The following is a 20,497-nucleotide window of genomic DNA, read 5'->3' as shown; positions in this document are numbered from 1 at the left end:
GTCAGCCCCCCAGGCCGGCGGGGCTCAGGCAGTCAGCCCCCAGGCCGGCGGGGCTCAGGCAGTCAGCCCCCCAGGCCGGCGGGGCTCAGGCAGTCAGCCCCCCAGGCCGGCGGGGCGCTGGCAGGCAGTCCCCAGGCCGGCGGGGCTCAGGCAGTCAGCCCCCAGGCCGGCAGGGCTCTGGCTGTCAGCCCCCAGGCCGGGGGGCTCTGGCTGTCAGCCCCAGGCCGGCGGGGCTCAGGCAGTCAGCCCCCCATGGCCGGCGGGGCTCAGGCAGTCAGCCCCCCAGGCTGGCGGGGCTCAGGCAGTCAGCCCCCAGGCCGGCAGGGCTCAGGCAGTCAGCCCCCAGGCCGGCAGGGCTCAGGCAGTCAGCCCCCATGGCTGGCAGGGCTCTGGCTGTCAGCCCCCCAGGCCAGCGGGGCTCAGGCAGGCAGTCCCTGGGTCTGGCATGGCGCAGACAGTCAGCCCCACATGGCCAGCAGTCTCAGGCAGTCAGCCCCCCGCAATGAGCCTCCAGCTGTCAGCTCCCCGCCCCATGCAGGGCTTCAGCTTCATCCTTCAGCACGTCTGTTACCCAGTGTAGACTCCTATTTATGCTCCAGCCCCAGGAATACACCACAGACCAGATGCTTGCTTGCCAAGGAGGCTCTAGCATGGGCCCGTGACAGGATCCCTGGGGTGCAGCCTGGGACTGTGGGACCACTGTGCTCCCGAACTCTCTCCAGCCTGGGCTGTCTCACAACGCCTTGCTAGTGACAAGCAGCAAACCCCTCCAGGCACTGTGAGCACTCAGCACAACAGCGTGCGGAGCCCCACACCCAGCTAGGTTGCATGAATGTCCCAGAGCCCCTCATGAATCACACAGAGATAGGCATCAGCCGAATCCCCCCAGCTCCCAGCACTGCACCTCAGGAATATACCACCTTGCACTGCTCAAGACAAGCAGTGCAGATTTATTAATTGGTTCACCTCTTCGTCCATGGAAAATGGATATACACCAGCCTTTGTAACCTGAGCAAGCACCCGAACCAAACACTTCAGGCAAGCTCACTAGTAAAGATAAACAGTTAAACAAATGTATTGACCACTAAAGACAGATTTTAAGTGATTATAAGTGATAGGAAAAAGTCAGAGTTAGTTACCAAAATAAAATAAAATATAATCATGCAGTCTAACCTCTCAACTCTATTAGACTGGGTAACACCTAGATTAAGCAGTTTCTCACCCCACTGGATATTGCAGGTCATAATACACAGGTTTCACCCGTGAAACCTGGGCCAGTCTCGTCTGTTGGAATCTTCAGTCTTCTGAGTATCCTTGTTCCTTGCAGCATAGGTGGGTGGAGGAGAAAAGGCCAAGCACGGGGCCCCCGTGTTCTGTTTTATACCCTTAGTGCATGTGCTTGGAGAACACAGGTCCAGGCATGACTGGTGGGCACTGCTGTCACAAGGTAAAGCAATACCCCAGTGTGGCTCCTGTGAGTGAGTCATTGAATTGTAGGTCCTCTGCTGGACAATGGCTGGTGATGTCTGTGCAGCACCCACCGGGTGTTGGTTACCACCCTTATCATTGTATCTGGAGAGCTAGTATCTGGGCGCGTCCCGAACCCACAGCATATTTTAGTGACAACCATACGACACATTCTCATAACTTTATATGCATTAATGAGACACATATTTAGATAGGAAAATGACTTTCAACAGATCATAGCCTTTCCCCTGATACCTCACACGGCCTGTTTTATATGCAATATCACCATTATATATAAATAAGGAATATAGGGGCTACAGGACGCTCCCCCAAGGTATAGAATGTCACAGGGCCTCTCCCCTTTTAGAGCAGGACCACCCAGTGCTGATTGTGATGGGTTCCCCCCAGGGTGCCACTTGGAACTGGGGTACCCCTGAGCCCGCCTGACCCAGCAGCCTGGGCTCCCTCTCACACTGTGGTGCTGTGATAAGTTGCTCAGCTCTCCAAGCTTTGCTCTTTCACCAGCATTCACACAGGTAGGGACACACCCGACTGCAGCTTCACACACACATGCTGAGATCAGCTCTGCCTGGGAAGGCTCAGCTAAGGCACCTCCCAGTGGCTAAGGCTCGCACCCCCCTCTGGAGTGTAAACCCCTGTCTTGCGCTGCACAGGGAACTGTACAGCGTACGCTCATAGAAGTCGACCCCTCCCTCAATGTGGAGAGAGATATGCAACCACAGGCGCCGACTTTTCAATGTGCCGGGGAGTGCTCGACTCCTGGCTCTGCCCCAGGCCCCGCCCCCACTCACCCCTTCCCCCAAGGCCCCACCCCCACCCTGCCCCACCTCCCCACTCCAACCCCTCCTCTTTATGCCCCATTCCAGCCCCCTCCCCAAGCGCACTGAGTCCTCACTCCTCTCCCTCCCCCCCAGAGCCTCTCACATGCCGCGAAACTGGTGGTCGTGACGGGTGGGAGGCGCAGGGAGAGAGGGAGATGTGCTGATCGGCGGGGCCTGCTGGTGGGTGGGAGGTGCTGGGGGGGTGGAGGGGAGCTGATAGGGGGCTTGAGGGTGGGTGCTCAGCACCCACCATTTTTTCCCTGTGTGTGCTCCAGCCCGGAGCACCCATGGCGTCAGCACCTATATATGCAACAGCTTTCTGTCCCAAGGTATAATTTCTACACACTGGTTTTAGATAAAACAAAAACAAGTTTATTAACTACAAAAGACAGATTTTAAGTGATTATAAGTGATAGCAAACAGACCAAAGCAGATTACCTTAGTAATTAAACAAAATTGCAAACTGAGCTTAACATGCTAGATAGGTAGGATATGAATTAGCAAATTCTCACCTTGAGTGATAAACAGGCTGGCAGATCCTTAAGGCACAAGCTACCTTGGCTTTCCCAGGTTTTCATACACAGGCTAAAATCCCTCTAGCCTGGGTCCATCACTTCCCACAGTTCAGTCCTCGCCCCTCACATGTTTCCAGGTGTGTTGTTATAGGGAGAGTGAGGTACCAGCAAGATGTCATTTCCCCCTTTTATATTTTCTTCCCACTTGCTGGAAAGCTCTTTTGCTGTGACCTGGGTCAAACAGTTCCCATTGTGCAGTGCTGTCTCGGAGAGGTGTCTATTGCACACAGTTCCTGGGGTAATCCTTGTGCTTGTGTGCCTTTCCTCACTAAGCCATTAACATTGTTTGGCCTTTTTACAGTTGTACTTGAAAGTCTGCTTGTGGGTGTTTTCAACCCCACAACAGGTTTCAGTAACACATACGTAGCCAAACTTCATAACTTCACATACGACGGTAACACATACAATCCAATGAGATATTACGCTCTGGCAGATCAAAACTTTTAGAATGATACCTCACAAGGCAGACTTTGTACAAAACGTGTCCTAATTACATGATACTGCCACTGACCACCTGGGATTCTTTCCTGCAAGGGTTTACTACTATTTTTGACAACTCACATAAAGCTCGCGCAGTGGAAACTGCCTTATATGATCTCCAGCTAACCCTGGGGTCAGCCCCTTCCTATGTCACCCCGTTTAGACGTTTGGCCGCAGACACCTCCTGGAATGATGTCACTCTTGTCCATCAGGCGCTGCAATGAATTAGAGGACAAGCTGACACAGGTAGGCCCTCCTGCCAGGTTAGAGGCTTTTATGGGGCTGGATAGACACCAGGCTTCATGAATGACAAATGGAGCTCAGGAAGCCACCGTCTACGTTCCGCATTTGCCCAAGGTTGAGCCCTCAGACTCAAAGGTGGTGCATCAAGCCCAGGCAGATAGACGTGGTCCCTGGGGGAGCAAGAGCACCGAAAATAGGAATACCTGTTTCTACTGTGGAGGAGCAGGACATGCAGTATCAATGTGCCCTGCTACAATCTCCACCAGCCCAGTAATAGGAAAACCATAGGTTCAGGCTCAGCTGGGGTCCCGGATCTGGTCACCACCATCGACAGATCCAAGGTTATGTTCAACTAGGAGGCCCTCAGTCAGAGCTGGCGTAAGCAGACTAAGCAATTGTTTAGGGCCTTGAGCAGCTCCAGGGAGCCCCCTATTCACTTTTTATTATGTGTTGTGGTGGGGTGGGGTGGCAAAATATTCCTACTTAAGGCCCCAATGGGCTAACACCATGTCTGCCCTCATTCATCCCCACGTCTACAAATCCTCCTGAAACTGCGGATCCTGCAGGGCAAGCCATGCAATGTGCCTTGACTGGCTCAGGAATGGGGGATAACTTCATGGATTTTTCCATATCCTGGGTCCTCGGCCTCCCAGCTGATGTGCCAAACCCACCAAATAAACACAGAAATTGGGCTTCATTTTGGTTTAATTGGCTTGTGAGTTGCTTGTTGGCTAGTTTTGGCTTGTAGCTTGTTGCTTCTTTTTTTGATCAGCTCCCGGCAAGCAGGGGCAATGGGGGGAGAGAGTCAGGGGTGCACAGCAGGCCCACCACAGTCCCAGACTGCAGACTGGGGGGGATCTAGTCACATAGAGTGTTGAGGCTCTTAGGGACTGGCTTGTTTTGAAATGGGATCAGCTTGATTTTTGGCTTATTGTGAAAGTTGGGGGGCTTATTTACCGCGTGAAAGTTGGCAGCTGTGCCTGCCAGTACAACTCAAAACCATCCTAGATATGGTGGAAACAGTGGATGGGTCCCCACTGACACCAGGCCCAGTGTCTCAGAAGACTGTACCTTTGGATGTGGTGATTAGGGAACACCAAGGAGTCCTACAGTTCAGTCTTATCAGCTGCCCATATTTTACCTTGATTTTTGGGGACACCCTGTCTAATCCAGCATAACCCCATAACCTGTGGTCCAAGGGCACCATCTCTTTCCCATCGAGCTTCTGTAGAAAGAACTGCCTCCCAGTTCAAGAACCCAGACTCCTAGAACCCAAGCCTGAGAACTCTGCTTCATGCACCGAGGTACCTCCCAGGGGCAGACACTCTGTCAGTTCCAGAAATGCCAACTCTCCATGAAAAACCGTTCCTCCCCACAACATACCGAGACTACCAGGAGGTCTCTGCAACATGAAATGCGGCCACATTGCCCCTGCATTGTGATTACGATTGTTCCATAGCAGGGGTGGCCAACCTGTGGCTCCAGAGCCACATGCGCCGTTTCAGAGGTTAATATGCGGCTCCTTGCATAGGCACCGACTCCGGAGCTGGAGCTACAGGTGCCAACTTTCCAATGCTGGCTCTGCCCCAGGCCCTGGCCCCACTCCACTCCTTTGCCCTGGCCCTGGCCCCTTCCCCTGAGTTTGCCGTGCCCTTTCTCCTCCTCCCCCACCCCCTCGAGCCTCCTGCACACCACAAAGCAGCTGATCGCGGTGGGCAGGAGGCGCAGGGATGGAGGGTTAGGTGCTGCTGGTGGGTGGGAGACACTGGGGCCGGGGGGCGGGGAGCTGACGGGGAGCTGCTGTTGTATTACTGTGGCTCTTTGGAAATGTACATTGGTAAATTCTGGCTCCTTCTCAGGCTCAGGTTGGCCACCCCTGTTCCATAGACCTTCAATCTGGAGCTAAAATTCCATTCAGACACACTCATTGAATGTCTGAGCCAGGGTTAGCAGTCTTAAGAGAATACATCCCTGAAAACCTAGGAAAAGGCTTTATTTGCCACTCTACTTCCACTGCAGCCCCCCCCGCCCCGGTACCCTTAGTCAAAAAGAAAGATGGCTCTCTGAGACTTTGTGTGGACTTCGGGGCGCTCAGCCGAATAACCGAACTCAATCAGCACCCACTGCTGTTAATTCTGGAGGTTTTGGATAGAATACGGTTGGCCTGGTGTTTACCAAATTGGATCTTAGGAGAGAATATAGCCTAGTTTGCATCAGGGTGGAGGATGAGTGGACGGCAGCCTTTAGGACTAGGTATCAGCATTTTGAATATTTAGTAATGCCCCTCAGCCTTACTAACACCCCTGCCGCCTTTCGGTACCTAATTAACAACATTCTTTGAGACATCCTCGACCAATACGTGGTTGCATATCTGGATGATATCCTAATGTACTCGAGCGACCAAGCAAGCCATGACCATGTCTGTGAAGTTCTCACAAGATTACACCAGCATGGGTTGTACGCAAAGCTGGACAAGAGCACATTCAATAAGTCAGCCATCAAATTTTTGGGGTTCATCCATCAGCAGGAGGGCTATGGATCAATCCTCCAAAGGTGCCAGCGGTTCAGGACTGGGCAGAGCCCTGGTTTATTTGACACATTCAGAAATTCATGGGGTTTGTCAACTTCTATAGATTTATCTCCAACTTTTCAAACATCACATTTCCCATAACCACCATCCTTCATAAACCTGCTAAATTTCACTGACCTCCCGAGGCCTGTCAAGCTTTTGAACATCTGAAGGTAGACTTCAACTCAGCCCCAGTGCTAGCCCACTCTGACCCCAACCAGCCTTTTATCCTTAAAACTGATGCCTCTGATGTAGACATTGGGGCGGTACTGTCCCAAAGAATGGGGTCCCAACAGGAGATGCATCCCTGTCCTTTTTTCCCCCTTGAAAACTTACTTCAGGTGAATACAATTATGAAATAGCTGACAAGGAATTACTCCCAATCAAGGCAGGGTTCAAGACATTGCAACACTACCTCAAAGGAGCAAAACACCCCATACGAGTCTTAACAGACCACAAAAACCTGGAATATATGTGATCCATCAAGGCTGTGAATCAGCAGCAGTTATGCTGGGCCTTGTTCTTTTCGAGGTTTGACTTCACAATCACGTACTGCCCAGGCCACAAGAACGGTAAGGCAGATGCCCTTTCACAGATGGGAGAGAACTATATGGACACTGTGAATCTCGAAGAACCACCACCCAACTTAATAAAACCACATCTTTGCCTTTGTGGAACTGTCATTGGACTTCCCTACTTCACGTCAAGTAGCTCTTCCTCATGGTCCTTTTGTAAAGCTCATAACATCATCCAAGGAGGGCCTCCTTGGGACCACTCTACACCATTACTCCTGGTCCGACGAGCTCTTCTGTGTTAATAACCATCTGTAGATCCCCAAGGATCCCCTGGGACTCGAGATGCTGCACATTCACCATGCCACCCCTTGGGTGGGTCAGTTTGGACAGTCCTAGACTTGGCGTGCACTCTGACTAAGACCTCCAAAAGCAAGTCTTTCAGCCGGATACCATCCAAAACCCCTTCCTGACCATGGTCACATATAACTCTTGATTTCTTAGTCGTACATAAGCAGAACAACACAATATCATACTAGCCGTAGTCAATCAGCTCACCAAAATGGTGCATTTTATTCCTCGTGTACACCTGTCGAACATAGATACTACTACACAACTCCTGATTATGCTTTTCAACTTCATAGTCTCCCCAATCATCTTACCACAGATTGGGGCTCTCAGTTGATATCCAGGTTTTGGAAGGAAACGTTTCATCTCCTGGATGTCCATTCTCATACATCCACCTCCCATCAGCCCCAGCCGGCCGGCCAATCAGAACAAGTCAACCAGGTACTTGGCAGTATCTACACTGTTTCCTGAACCAATGCCAAAATCACTAGCTTGCTTTACTCCTGTTAGCCAAATTTACTTATAATAATGGAAAACATGCTTCTACCAAATTCAGTCCTTTTTACTCCAAGTATGGTTTTCATCCATGGCTCCATCCCTTTGTCCCCCACCACCCATGGTAGCTCCTGCTGCCTCAGATCTGGTACAGACTATTCATAAGATCCAGGCTAACCTAAAGGAGCACGCAGAGCAGGGGTGGGAAAACTACGGCCCATGGGCTGGATTCGGCCCACCAGCCATTTTAAGCCGGCCCCTGAGCTCCAGCCGGGGAGCAGGGTCGGGGGCCGCTCCACGCTGCCCACGGAAGCAGCGGCATAGCTCTGCTCCAGCTCCTATGTGTAGGAGCAGCCAGGGGCCTCCGCTCTGGATGCTGCCCCCACCATAAGTGCCACCCCTGCAGCTCCCATTGGCCGGGAACTTGGCCAATGAGAGCTGAAGGATTGGTACCTGCAGACAGGGCAGCACAGTTCTGCGGAGGAGCCAGAGAGGGGACATGGCTGCTGCTTCCAGGAACTGCTTGAAGTAAGTACCACCCAGAGCCTGCACCCCTGAGCCTCCTCCCACACCCCAACCCCCTACCCTAGCCCTGATCCCCCTCCCGCACTCCGAACCCCTCAGTCCCAGCCCAGAGCCCCCTCCTACACCCCAAAGTCCTCATCCTCAGCCCCACCCCAGAGCCCACACCTCCAGCCAGAGTCCTCAGCCCCCCGCCTCCCCACATCCGACTCCCCCGCCCCTGCCCCGAGCCACCTCCTGCACCCTGAACTCCTCATTTCTGGCCCCACCCCGGATCCCACACCCCCAGCCGGAGCCCTCACCCCTTCCCATAACGTTTGCCCACCCCTGATGTAGAAGCTGCCAAAACAGCCTACAAATGTCACACTGACAAAAAACTCCAAGAGGCCCCACCTCTGAAGGATGGTCAAAAAGGACAGCTGTCCACTGAATGCCTCAGACTGGCCAATCTACACACAGATTGGGCAACTGAAACACAGGCCCTTACCCCATTCTTCGGCAAATCAATCTGGTGGCATTTGAATGTATCCTTCGATCCTCGAAGGTCCATCCAGCGTTTCATGGATGCCTCCTGAAGCTGTTCCTGGATGATCAGTTTCCACCACCGCTGCCCCTGCTGCTGGTCAGACCCCTGAGACCAAGTTCCTGCTCCCTTGTCCTGGCCCCAGTAATGACTCTGGTTTTGACCCGTCGGGTGGCTTCTACCTGTGACACCGCTTTGACCCTGGGTGTGACTCTGGACCAAGCCCGTGGATTTGAAATCACTATTTATATGGGAAATCACCAAACACCAATTTAACTGTAAATTCCTTTATTAAATCCAAAGGCCAAATGGTACTTTGAGCAGTTGCTCTAAACATGCCTAAAAAGCCTAACTAATGTACGACACCCAAACAGTAACAAAACATGTCTAAGCATTTGTTCAAGATACTTACAAATGGGCTAACCCCAGAGGTGCTTAGACCCATATTGGTCAGCTCCAGCGTGGTCAGGCAGGTGTTAGCAATGAACCTTTCAGAGATTACTTTTATACCCTTTAACAAACAGCTGATGTCATTGCCAATGATTGACCGGCTAAAAACCAATCTGAGACAGTTCCCCCTTATTTCCAGTCCTAATCCAGATAAGATTTACATCTGCCTTTCTCCCCAAGGCCTTCCTTCTACTTGCTAGTCAGGGGCATTCTTTGGAACACAGATATATTTCCTTAACCAAAGCTAAGCTGACTTTAATTCTTTAATTTTATACTTATCCTGCAACAACTCTTCTCTGGGCTTTTTACCATGTATGGGCCCTGACAGAATGTGTCTGACCCTTCTGGGCACGTGGGGATTATTGGAAGGCACGAAGGACGAGCACCACTGGCGTGGAGCAAGCCTGTGCCCACACTGCAGAATAGTTGTGTTAGCAGCCGACAAGTTGTGCTCACTTGGGCTATGCCCCTGGTGAGCCAGCTTATTCGAGCAAAGGGGTTTAGCATGGGGCCAGGATTCAAGTTGACCTGAGTTAACTTTTCAGTGAAGGCAAGGCCTCAGGTATGATTACATCAAGGGACACTGCTCCTAACAAGACCTCCTGTGGACATCGGTATTTTCCATCTGTCTTGTAACAGGCTTGGCTAAGCTTAGCAGTTGCGCAATATTAGCTCTCTGTTCACACATTTCTGATGATACCGTGTTTTACCCAAAGGAAACGCATCTTTGCATTATTGCTTTAGAAAATCTTGTGCTATCTCATGCGATTGTATCTTTCACATCACCCTTAGGCGTTGTGTAGGTTGGGATCTTGGTACTACTCTATTTCTTTGATTTGCCTTATTAATTATCATAGTGAATATTCTTATTTTTGCAAATCTCTCTCATGCTGCAGAGACCCTTATATTGATCCATCAGTGGGGCCTTGGGGGTACAGTAAGAAGAAAAGCTCCAGGATCTAATTATTATTAAACAAGGATATTGCAGGGGCACCCAGAGCCCCAGACAGGCCTTGTTATGTTAGGTACCAAGGAGAAAATTCATAGAATCTCAGGGTTGGAAGGGACCTCAGGAGGTATCTAGTCCAACCCCCTGCTCAAAGCAGGACCATCCCCAACTAAATCATCCCAGCCAGGGCTTTGTCAAGCTGGGCCTTAAAAACCTCTAAGGAAGGAGATTCCGCCACCTCCCGAGGGAACCCATTCCAGTGCTTCACCACCCTCCTAGTGAAACAGTGCTTCCTAATATCCAGCCTAAACCTCCCCCACTGCAACTTGAGACCATTGCTCCTTGTTCTGTCATCTGCCACCACTGAGAACAGCCGAGCTCCATCCTCTTTAGAACCCCCCTTCAGGTAGTTGAAAGCAGCTATTAAATCCCCTCCTCACTCTTCTCTTCTGCAAACTAAACAATCCCAGTTCCCTCAGCCTCTCCTCATAAGTCATGTGCTCCAGCCCCCTAATCATTTTTGTTGCCCTTCGCTGGACTCTTTCCAATTTTTCCACATCCTTCTTGTAGTGTGGGGCCCAAAACTGGACACAGTACTACAGGTGAGGCCTCACCAATGTCGAATAGAGGGGAATGATCATGTCCCTCGATCTGCAGGCAATGCCCCTACTTATACAGCCCAAAATGCCGTTAGCCTTCTTGGCAACAAGGGCACATATCCAGCTTCTCATCCACTGTAACCCCTAGGTCCTTTTCTGCAGATCCTAGTGCCAGTCACTGCTGTCAGCCTACTAAAGCCTCAGTGTGTGACCCACAGCAGGGACCCTCGACCTGCGACCCTGTGCAAAGCACATATACCCCAATGACAGCTCTGTAGGATCAACCATCCAGGACTGGCTTCCTGGGCTGTGTGCACTAATGCAACTCTCCCTCCTCTAACCTCTCTGATTCCATGTCCACGTGGAGTGCTGCGGAGAGTGTACCTGGGGCAGCCACGTAGCAATGAAGGGGTTAACCTATGCATGTTTTTGTCATCAACCTTTCTTCCAGCCAACTAGAAAGCTTGGATTAACTAGTCTAAGATGTCACTTTCCATTAAGGCGAATGGGTCTCAAATAGCAGTATAACACTGGTTCTCCCTTTGGGATTATGTGAGAGAGAGTTCTCTGATTCTGATCTGGTTTCTGGTGGGTTCTGAACCTGGCAAAGGGAAATTATTCTGCAGAACAAGAAAGATCACTAATGATGACTCTTAGCAACCTCGGGAATATTAGCAGCATCAAAGAGACATTTTGCTCGGAGTGGAACTTCCTGGACCTCTAAAGAGGATCATGTGGGAACGTATTAAAAAAGTCTTGTTAAACTCACTTTCCATTAGCTGCTCGGCCATCTGGAACTGGATCCGAGCTTTCTGGAGAAAGAATGGCCTGTTGACTCTTTCAATGCTCTCTGTGGTAACTGGATGCCTGCTTGGATTTCTGCTAAGGGTTTTGGAGCTGACAGATCTGGTAAGTGGCAGAAACGTGTTGTATGTGCAGAAAAATTGGGGTGGGATCACGGGGTGGGTTAAAACTCCTTAGGATAAAGGAACTATTGCTATAAAACGTCTTTTGTGTAGAAATGTGTTAATCTGCACTAGATTAAACCTCACACTATAAACTGTGCAGAGAAAAACACCCGTTCATCTCAGCCCTGCTCCCCAGCATAGCTCTAGCAGCATTAGCAGGCTCTCCTAGAACTAATGCTTATTTATTGTCACAAAACGTACTGCTTGGCACAGCATGAGGGGTTAGCACAGGAATCCAAACTAACCTGCAGTTGCCAAACGAACGGCCCTTTTGGTGAGGAATCCTCCATGCAGTCTCAATGTTTCTCCACTTCCTGATCTACAGAAATCGTTCACTCACAGTGGGGCAAACCCTGCCCCTCACTCTGCCAGGGGGGTGCAGCTCCATTGCACGAGGAGGGGACAGGGCAAGCCAGCATGGTATGGAGCCCAGTTCTGCAAGGGCTCCTTGGTTGGCAATGTGCAGAGAGGGGTAGGACATGGGTGGGGAAGGGGAGGGCTCGAGTACCCACTGCTGTCTGGCCTTTCCCTTGGAGAGGCTACTCCAAGTTACTCCACCAAGGGGCTACAGCAGCCCTGGGGAATAGTTCTGCAGCATGGAGGAGGCAGGTTCATTTCACCACCCCCTTTCCACACATCTGCCCTGTTCCTGGTTCAGCTACTGAGGCTCGCTGCTGGGTGCAGGATTTGCTCCACTGTGCAAATGAGCCAGGTTCTGTTGTCATAGTACTTAGCACGTGCACAGCGCTTGAGGAATCCTCCCACCAGCTCTGGGAAGTGTGTCAATAAATAGTGAGCCCCATTAGAGAGAGCTGGCAACTGAGATGAAGAGATTTGCCCAAGGCCACACCACTACTCAGTGGCAGAGGTGGGATTAGACTTTAGCAATTTCTGATACCTGCCCTCATGCTGCCTCTCGTCTAGGAGCTTCTTGTAGAGGAATTAACTGAGCCAAAATGTAATTGACTAATCTGATCTTTCAGCATTTCCCAGGACCCTAGGGACCATGGACAAGGATGCAGTGCTAATGAATAACACGAAGTTAAAAATACATGTTAGATGCCATTGGTTCTCTCAGAATATGCAACAACTTCCTCCTGATTTTTGATGTAGGCGTTATTTTTGCTGGCTCTGGTGCTGGGTACTTGAGAGGTGCCTTTGTTTGGTTGTTACATCTCAGAGCTCCGCTCACTCCGTAACAACCTCATTTAATCTGGCAGGATTTAGAAATGTCTGTCACTTCAATTATGGCTCCCAGCATGCTGCCCATAGCAGAGATAAGCTGGTTACTTGAAGCAAGTGCCAAGCCTGGTGACTCTCAGTGACACCCCATCTGCCACACCTGCTGAGCTTTCATGGAGCATTGCTGAGGGAGTCTCCCTGCCTGCTGAGCATCTGTGCCCAATGACCCACTGAGGTTCAGTTTGCTGTGTTCCCATGCCCTGGAGCTAGGGCCCTACCAAAGTCACGTTCTAGTTTGGACAATTTCACAGTCATAAGATTTAAAAACTCATAAATTTAATGATTTCAGCTATTATAATCTGAAATGTCACGCAGCCCCCAAAGGAGCTGTGGGTGGGCCACAAGGTTATTGTGGGGGGGTTGCAGTGCTGCTACCCTCAGAGGTGATGCGAGGGAGGGGCAGGAATGGTCACATGCCCCTCCCCAGATGCCAGAGGGGGCGGGGAGTTACAGCTGCGCTCAGGTACGGGCCTCAGGTCAGAAGGAAAGTACCTTGCCTGTGCTCTGCAGCTGCTGGTCCTGCCCTGGTGATGGGGCAAAATGGGAGGGAGCAGGGAGGAAGTGGGGGCTGCTGGGACAGTGGGGATGCTCATGGGGATCATGGGGAGGAATGGGGGGCAGCATAGGCCAGGGCTGGGAGTCGGGGGGGGAGGGGCGCAGTAAGGAAACAGCCATGTGCCCTGGCTAGATGGGCATCTGTTTGTTTTTTTAAGCTTGAAACAAAGAGAAGGGCTGAGCACCTCTCTGGCTTGTAGGGAAAGAGTGGGGCAGAGTCTGTGTATGTCAGTGGCTCTCAAACTTTTTTACTGGTGACCCCTTTCACATAGCAAACCTCTGAGTGTGACCCCCCACCTTATAAATTAAAAACACTTTTTATATATTTAACACCATTATAAATGCTGGAGGCACCGCAGGGTTTGAGGTGGAGGCTGACAGCTCGTGACCCCCCATGTAATAAGCTCACGACCCCCTGAGGGATCCCAACCCCCAGTTTGAGAACCCCCGGTGTATGTCGGGGTAGCCCGGGGTGAATGCTCGCTCACTCACTCCATTGCCCTCCAGAATCCCAGGTCAGAATTAAGATACCCTGGATTTCCTCCCTCACATGATGAATCCCTTAGGATCAATTATGGTAGGACCACAATTCCCAGGGATTCGGTTAGTCTCTAAGGTGCCACAAGTGCTCCTGTTCGTTTTTCAGGGATTTCCTGTTCATGGCCATCGTGTCTGCAGACACGTGAACTTCACCATGGGCCAGTTCTCTGGGCTGGGGTGTGTCTGCTCGAGCTCTCTGGTTGGAGGCTCAAGGGGTTTGAACTGGGACTTTCTAACATGCCCAGTGCCCCTTCCTTGTTTCCTTGCCCCTCTTCTGAACGGGCAGGTCTAACCTGGGGAAATAGGCTGTGTTTAAAAACAGGTTTGTGAACATGCTGGAACTACCACGTTTTTCAATACAACCTATTTCCTAGTCTAGACAGGGTGGGCCAGTGCCAGATCCCCACATTCCATTCTTCCCTCAGGTCCAGGCTTTGAAGAGGGAAATTGCTCTATTATATAGTAAGCAGGGCGGTGGGTGTGTTTTCCAGCAATGTCTCATTATTCACCCTCTCGACTCTCCTGGCCTTGAGACAGAAGCAGTTGCTGACTCCAGGCTCCTCTGAGAGCCACAAACCCCTCTCCTGTTTTTGCTGGGAGTGTGGTTTGAATCTAATGCTGGAAGAGCTGAACTGCATGTTTCGCTGATGGCCTCCTTTCACACTGTGCCCTTGGCAGCACATTCCACGAGATCGGTTTGCTGTAGGGCCACAGCGTATGCGCCCTATTCCCAGAGTCGCACTGTGGTGGTCTTGCTACGTAGCAAGAGAGCCACTCCCAGCTCACACTGGGAATACAGAAAGTAGCACTCATGGCAATGTTTCCACTGCAAAGAGTTTGCCAAGAAAGGATAACGACAAAGTGTTGTTAGCTGCTCTCTCCCAGTGATCCCGAGTGTCACCTTACTGCACCCATCCCTGCAGCGGCTGAGTGGTACATGGAGCCATACTTCAATATTATTTCTATTACAATACGTGGATACCTAATAGGGGCTTATAAATTGCAAGCACAGGCTGGGGTATGAGAAGGTGTGCTGTATTGTACACCGTGGTGGGTTGCAAGGTATGGGTGCTGGCGGGTGAGACTTGCCCACATGCTCAGGGTTTAACTGGTCACCATATTTGGGGTCGGGAAGGAATTTTCCTCCAGGGCAGATTGGCAGAGGCCCTGGGAGCTTTTTCGCCTTCCTCTGCAGCATGGGGCACGGGTCACTTGCTGGAGGATTCTCTGCAGCTTGAGGTCTTCAAACCACAATTTGAGGACTTCAATAACTCAGCCATAGGTTAGGGGTTTGTTATTGAAGTGGGTGGGTGAGATTCTGTGGCCTGCGTTGTGCAGGAGGTCAGACTAGATGATCATAATGGTCCCTTCTGACCTTAAAGTCTATGAGTCTATGAGTATGGCATATTGGGTACAGTGGAGTATTAGAAGGTACGCTATACTGGATTGTATACAGGGAGATATTGAAAGGTATGGTATATTGTTGCCCTTTGAAAGCCAGGGGTATAATGAATCTGTTGTAATTCCACTGACTCCAGTGAAATTACACCAGGGGTAAAATTGGCCTAGTAGATTTAATTCTTTTTCTGTACTGCTGCAAAAATATCTTCTGGTGCACATTGTTCCAGAAATCCTCAGCAAACATGCATTAGGTATTGTTTGTTCCCTGCACTTTAGTGTAACAAAAACTAAAATGAAAAGAGAAATTTAAGGCTTAAGCCATAAAGCAAGCAGGTCAAATGTATAATTGAATTGACTGAGCAACGCAGTAGGTGTCCAAAAGCTGGGCTGCTAAGGAGAACCTGGTGCCTGGTGGAGACATGCAATAGATCTGCTCTGCTCCCAAAGCAAGTCAGCGGTGAAAGGGGAGGTAAACCTGGTCTAAGGTGATCACACCATTATCTGTCCCTGGTATTACAGACAGCTCTCTGCTCAGCAAGTCCAGGGGTCCCCTCACTCTCCTCCCATACTTGAATGGGGAAAACCCTGTGGATTCCTGGGGCACTTCCCTGTATGCCAACAGCAGGTGGGGTAAATACTTGTCCCAATCCTGTGGGTGCTGGTCCATAAAATGTTTTCAGCATCATCTTTAGGGTCCCACTGAACCTCTCCACCAGCCCGTTGGACAGAGGGTGATACGCTGAGGCTCAGGTGTGTCGGACCCCACACTTCTCCCATAAGCACTGGAGCAGGACTGACATGAAGTTGGACCCTTGGTCCATAAGGACCTCCTTGGGGAACCCCACTCTGCTGAAAATGGTCAGCAGCGCGTCTGCCACAGTGTCTGCCTCGATAGAGGACAAGGCCACTGCCTTGGGGTAGCAGATAGCGAAATCTACCACCACTAGAATGTACCTCTTCCCTGACTGGCTCACCCTGCTGAGGGGCCCCACTATGTCCATAGCCACCTTCTGAAAAGGCTCCTCTATGATGGGCAAAGGTCTCAGAGCTGCTTCACACTTATCCCGGGCCTTCTCCACCCTCTGCAGGAGTCACAGGACCTGCAATACTGTTGGACAGTGTCAAAAGTTCTGCAGCAGCATCTGCCTGGTGCGCCGGATGCCCTGATGCCCTGAGAGGGGACTATCGTAGGCCAAGTACAACAGTCTGCGGCAGTACCTCTGGGGGACCATCAACAGCCTCCTGGCTTTCCAAGGTTCAGTTTGCGCCGAACCAGTCCAGTCCCGGTATGGGAATCCTTTGTCCCACAGGAATCTCTCCCGGCGGTCCTCCCCCTGGGATCCTGCACTGCTGTGGCCTGCAAGGGGCCTCAGCTTCTCCAAGGAGGGATCCTCCTCCAGCTCCGTCTGGAATTCAGCTGCTGGGTTTGAGGATACAGCCCTGATTGGCGGTGCCTCAGTTTACCCACCTTGGGACAGAGGCACCAGCCCGGTCCTGTCAAGCTCTACCCTTGGTGCTTCGGTCCCTCCCTTCGGGAGGTCCCACGTCCCTCGCTGGCTCTGGCTCCGGCTCCGGGTAAGGACCGGGCGCTCCAAGTGCCATCCAGCCAGTTCTCCAAGTCATTACCCATTAGCACCTCGGTAGGCAGGTGATCGTGCACCCCAACCTCTTTGGGTCCCTCCTGAGCCCCCCTATCTGCGGTCCACAAACTCTTCCACCAGTGCACCCGCACTGCTCAGATCTTTAGGCTTCGGGTCCACTAAACATATCTTAAGGCCTGGAGGGCAGATGTCATAGAGCTGCTCCAACCCCACCAGGTTATACACGTCCTCTGCGGTGGTGGCCCCTGCGCCCTTCCCCCACTTGCGGAGATATTCCCCCAGCAGGTTGGCGACCTCCTTGTAAGTGACACCTGGGGTCTTACGTACACCCCGGAATAGTTTCCTGTACGTCTCGGGGGTCAGTTCAAACTTCAGCAGCAAAGCCGGTTTGAATACGTCATAGTCCCCTGTCTCATTTGGCTGAACCCCTCTATGGCCTTGGGACCCAGCAGAGGGGGTCAGACAGCGAGGCCTGTCTGTGGGGTCAATCTGCTTCCGATCACAAGCCTTCTGAAAGGCTGAGAGGTAGGTATCAATATCTACACACACACACACACACACACACACACACACACACACCTCCTTAAACTGGGGCAGCAGTCCGGTATCTAAATTCCCCACAGAACTGGCATCTCGGGGCCCTTCCCCCACTTACCCCCGGCAGGCCCTCTTGGCTCGCTGCTCCTCCAACTCCAACTCGTGCTTCCGTTGTTCTGAACGGTCCACCAGCCTCCGCTCCTCCAGCTCCAGCTCCTTCGCTTTCAGCTCCAGCTCCAGCCTCCGCAGCTCCTCCAAGGAGAAACCTGACTGGGGTTCCCCTGTGCTGACTGGGGAGTTGGGTCTGATAGACTCCTGGTTGCTACACGGACTGTCCCCACGGCTACTCCCCAGCTCTCCGGGCACCCTGGGAGCCCCCCTGGGGTCTGGAGCCTGTTCCTCAGACTGGTCATTCTCTACAAGCTGAGCCATCAGCTGCTCCTTAGTTTGCCTCCCCACGCTCAGCCCCCTCTCCCTGCACAGACGTGCCAGGTCCCTCTTACTGCAAAGCGCCTGAGCTCACAGCCAACTGTCTACAGGGTGCATCCACCAACCGTCCTCTGCTACCATGTTGTCATGGACTCACAGGTCGTGCCCACTCTTGGTCCCATACGGTCCTTGGGGGGAACCCCCTGCAGTGCGACAGCCCTTCTCGGGTATCCACTCTCTCTTGGGTATTAAGCCCCTCCGCCTCCTCTCAGAGAACCGCACCTCTCTGAGCCTTAGCACGCCTGTCTCTTGCCGTGGGCCCCCTCAGGGAGTCCGCTCGCTCTGGACCCCTGGGGCCTTCACTCCCAGAGGGAATAATGCAACCCTGTTCTCTAGACCTGAGCAACTTTCAGCCAGCATAAAACAGGAGGGTTTAGTGAGCGTCTGAACACAACATAGCAAACTCTCAGGGCCCTCAGCACAGTACATCTACGTCTCTCTTGCATCCAGGTGGGCTCTGTGCGCTCTCTTTCTCCAGTCCCGAACCCCCCGTGCTTTCCAGCTGTGCATCCGATATCACCTGCCCTCAAGCCCTGCCTCTGTCCACTGTCTTCTATCCAGGGAAACAGGGTCACCTGGGCCTCCTCTCCTCTCAGCTGTCCTATGTTCCCCACTGGCTGGAACCGGCTGGTCAGGTCACCGGGGTCCTCTCTTCACAGCCCATTGTCCTCCCACTGGCCAGAACCAGCTGTGACTCCCGAGCTGGGTCTCCGGGTCACCAGGTCACCAGTTGCTGGGGTATCCATCCTCCAGGCCATTGTCTGGGGTCCCAAGTTCCTTCGCTGGTCCTCTGTAACAACAACTCCCTCTCCCATCACCTCGTTAAACCAGTAACACCCAGGGAAACTGCATCCCATCCCCTCTGCATGCAAACCATTGAAAAAAAAAACCAAGAAAATCCCCCACTTCGTCACAGAGATTACGGATTTGGTGGATAAAGTTAGTAGTGTTGATGTAATATACATAGACTTCTGTAGGGCATTTTACTTGGTACCACATAGTATTTTGATTAAACAAACTAGAGCATATTAAAAAAAGCATGGTGCACCTTAAATGAGTTAAAAACTGGCCAAGTGAGAGGTCTAAAATTGTCATTGTAAATGGGGAATTGTCATTGCATAGGTCTGTTTCTACTGGGGTCCTGCAGAAATCAGTTCTTGGCTGTACACTATTTTTATCAATGACTTGGGGGAAAAAAATCATCACTAATAAAATTTGCAGATGACACAAAAAATAGTCTCTAGGGTGCCACAAGTACTCCTGTTCTTTTTACAAAAATCAGAGTAGTGGTAAATAATGAAGAGGGGACGTCACTGATACCGAGCAATATGGAATTGCTTGGTAAACTGGGCACAAGCCAACAATAATTTTTAATACTGCTACATTACAAAATCATAGACACCTTGGGCTGGAAGGGACGTTGAGAAGTCACCTTGTCCAGCCCCTTGTACTGAGGCAGGACCACAGGGCCTAGACCAGGGGTCGGCAACCTTTCAGAAGTGCTGTGCCGAATCTTCATTTATTCACTCTAAGCTTTCGCGTGCCAGTAATACATTTTAATGTTTTTAGAAGGTCTCTTTCCATAAGTCTATAATATATAATTAAACTACTGTTGTAATTAAATAAGGCTTTTAAAATGTTTAAGAAGCTTCATTTAAAATTAAATTAAAATGCAGAGCCCCCTGGACTGGTGGCCAGGACCCGGGCAGTGTGAGTGCCACTGAAAATCAGCTCGCGTGCCGCCTTCGGCACCCGTGCCAGAGGTTGCCTACCCCTGGCCTAGACCATCCCTGACAGGGGTTTGTCCAACCTGTTCTTAAAATCTCCAGTGGCAGGGGTTCCAGAACCTCCCGTGGAAGCCTAGTCCAGTGATATCTGTGTAGAGGTATATGACATAAATGTAGAAGAACATAAGAACGGCCATACTGGGTCAGAACAATGGTCCATCGAGCCCAGTATCCTGTCTTCCAACAGTGGCCAATACATTCCTATACATCTAGGAACAAAGAATGCAGGTCCCACTTACAGGATGGGGGATGCTAACTTGGGAAGCAGTGACAAGAAGCTCAGCTTGGACCACCAGGCACCTCTCAGAGGAAGGTACCCACGGCCCATGCATTTCAGCCGCCTGATCCAGCTGGAACTGCTGAGCTGGGGGGAGCAGAGCAAGAGATGTGTGGTCCTGTGGCTCTACTCAGAGACGTGAGTTGGTCCTTCTACGCCCTAGTCAAAGCCGATATGAACAAGTAGGATATTAAGCTGGAATTTTCAAGGAACCCTAAGGAGGTAAGTGCCCAAATCCCATTGAATTTCAGTGAGAGGGGCCCCTAACTCTCTTAGGCTTCTTTGAAAATCTTAGTCTTAGAATACGCCTAGGAACAGTCATAGACACAGGTTATCCCCAGCACTCTGTGTGAGGGCACTGCCAGCCTCTAACCATGGGAGGGAGGGGAATCTGCCCCTGCGGGAAAGTTATCCCAGAACTGCTCTTGCACCTTCCTCTGAAGCATCTGGTGCTGGCCTTGAAGACAGGCTACTGGACCAGGTGGACCCCACGGCTGATCCTGCCTGACCATTCCTGCACAGCCAA

The 20,497-nt window shown here is 51.4% G+C and overlaps 1 protein-coding gene across 1 annotated transcript in view; it reads left to right on the top strand.

Moving 5' to 3' along the window:
- The first annotated feature begins 11,306 nt into the window (after positions 1 to 11,306).
- The window catches only part of LOC120391721 (excitatory amino acid transporter 5-like), an 84,739-nt gene continuing 75,548 nt past the window's right edge, over positions 11,307 to 20,497 (top strand). Inside the window, exon 1 of the mRNA XM_039515741.1 lies at positions 11,307 to 11,483. Within this exon, the coding sequence (XP_039371675.1) occupies positions 11,307 to 11,483 (177 nt within the window). The remainder of the gene's footprint in view (positions 11,484 to 20,497) is intronic.

Source organism: Mauremys reevesii, linkage group 26 (assembly GCF_016161935.1).
Source record: "Mauremys reevesii isolate NIE-2019 linkage group 26, ASM1616193v1, whole genome shotgun sequence".
NCBI lineage: Eukaryota > Metazoa > Chordata > Testudines > Geoemydidae > Mauremys > Mauremys reevesii.
Note: the sequence above shows the minus strand (reverse complement) of the source record. Positions and strands in the feature narration are given on the sequence as shown.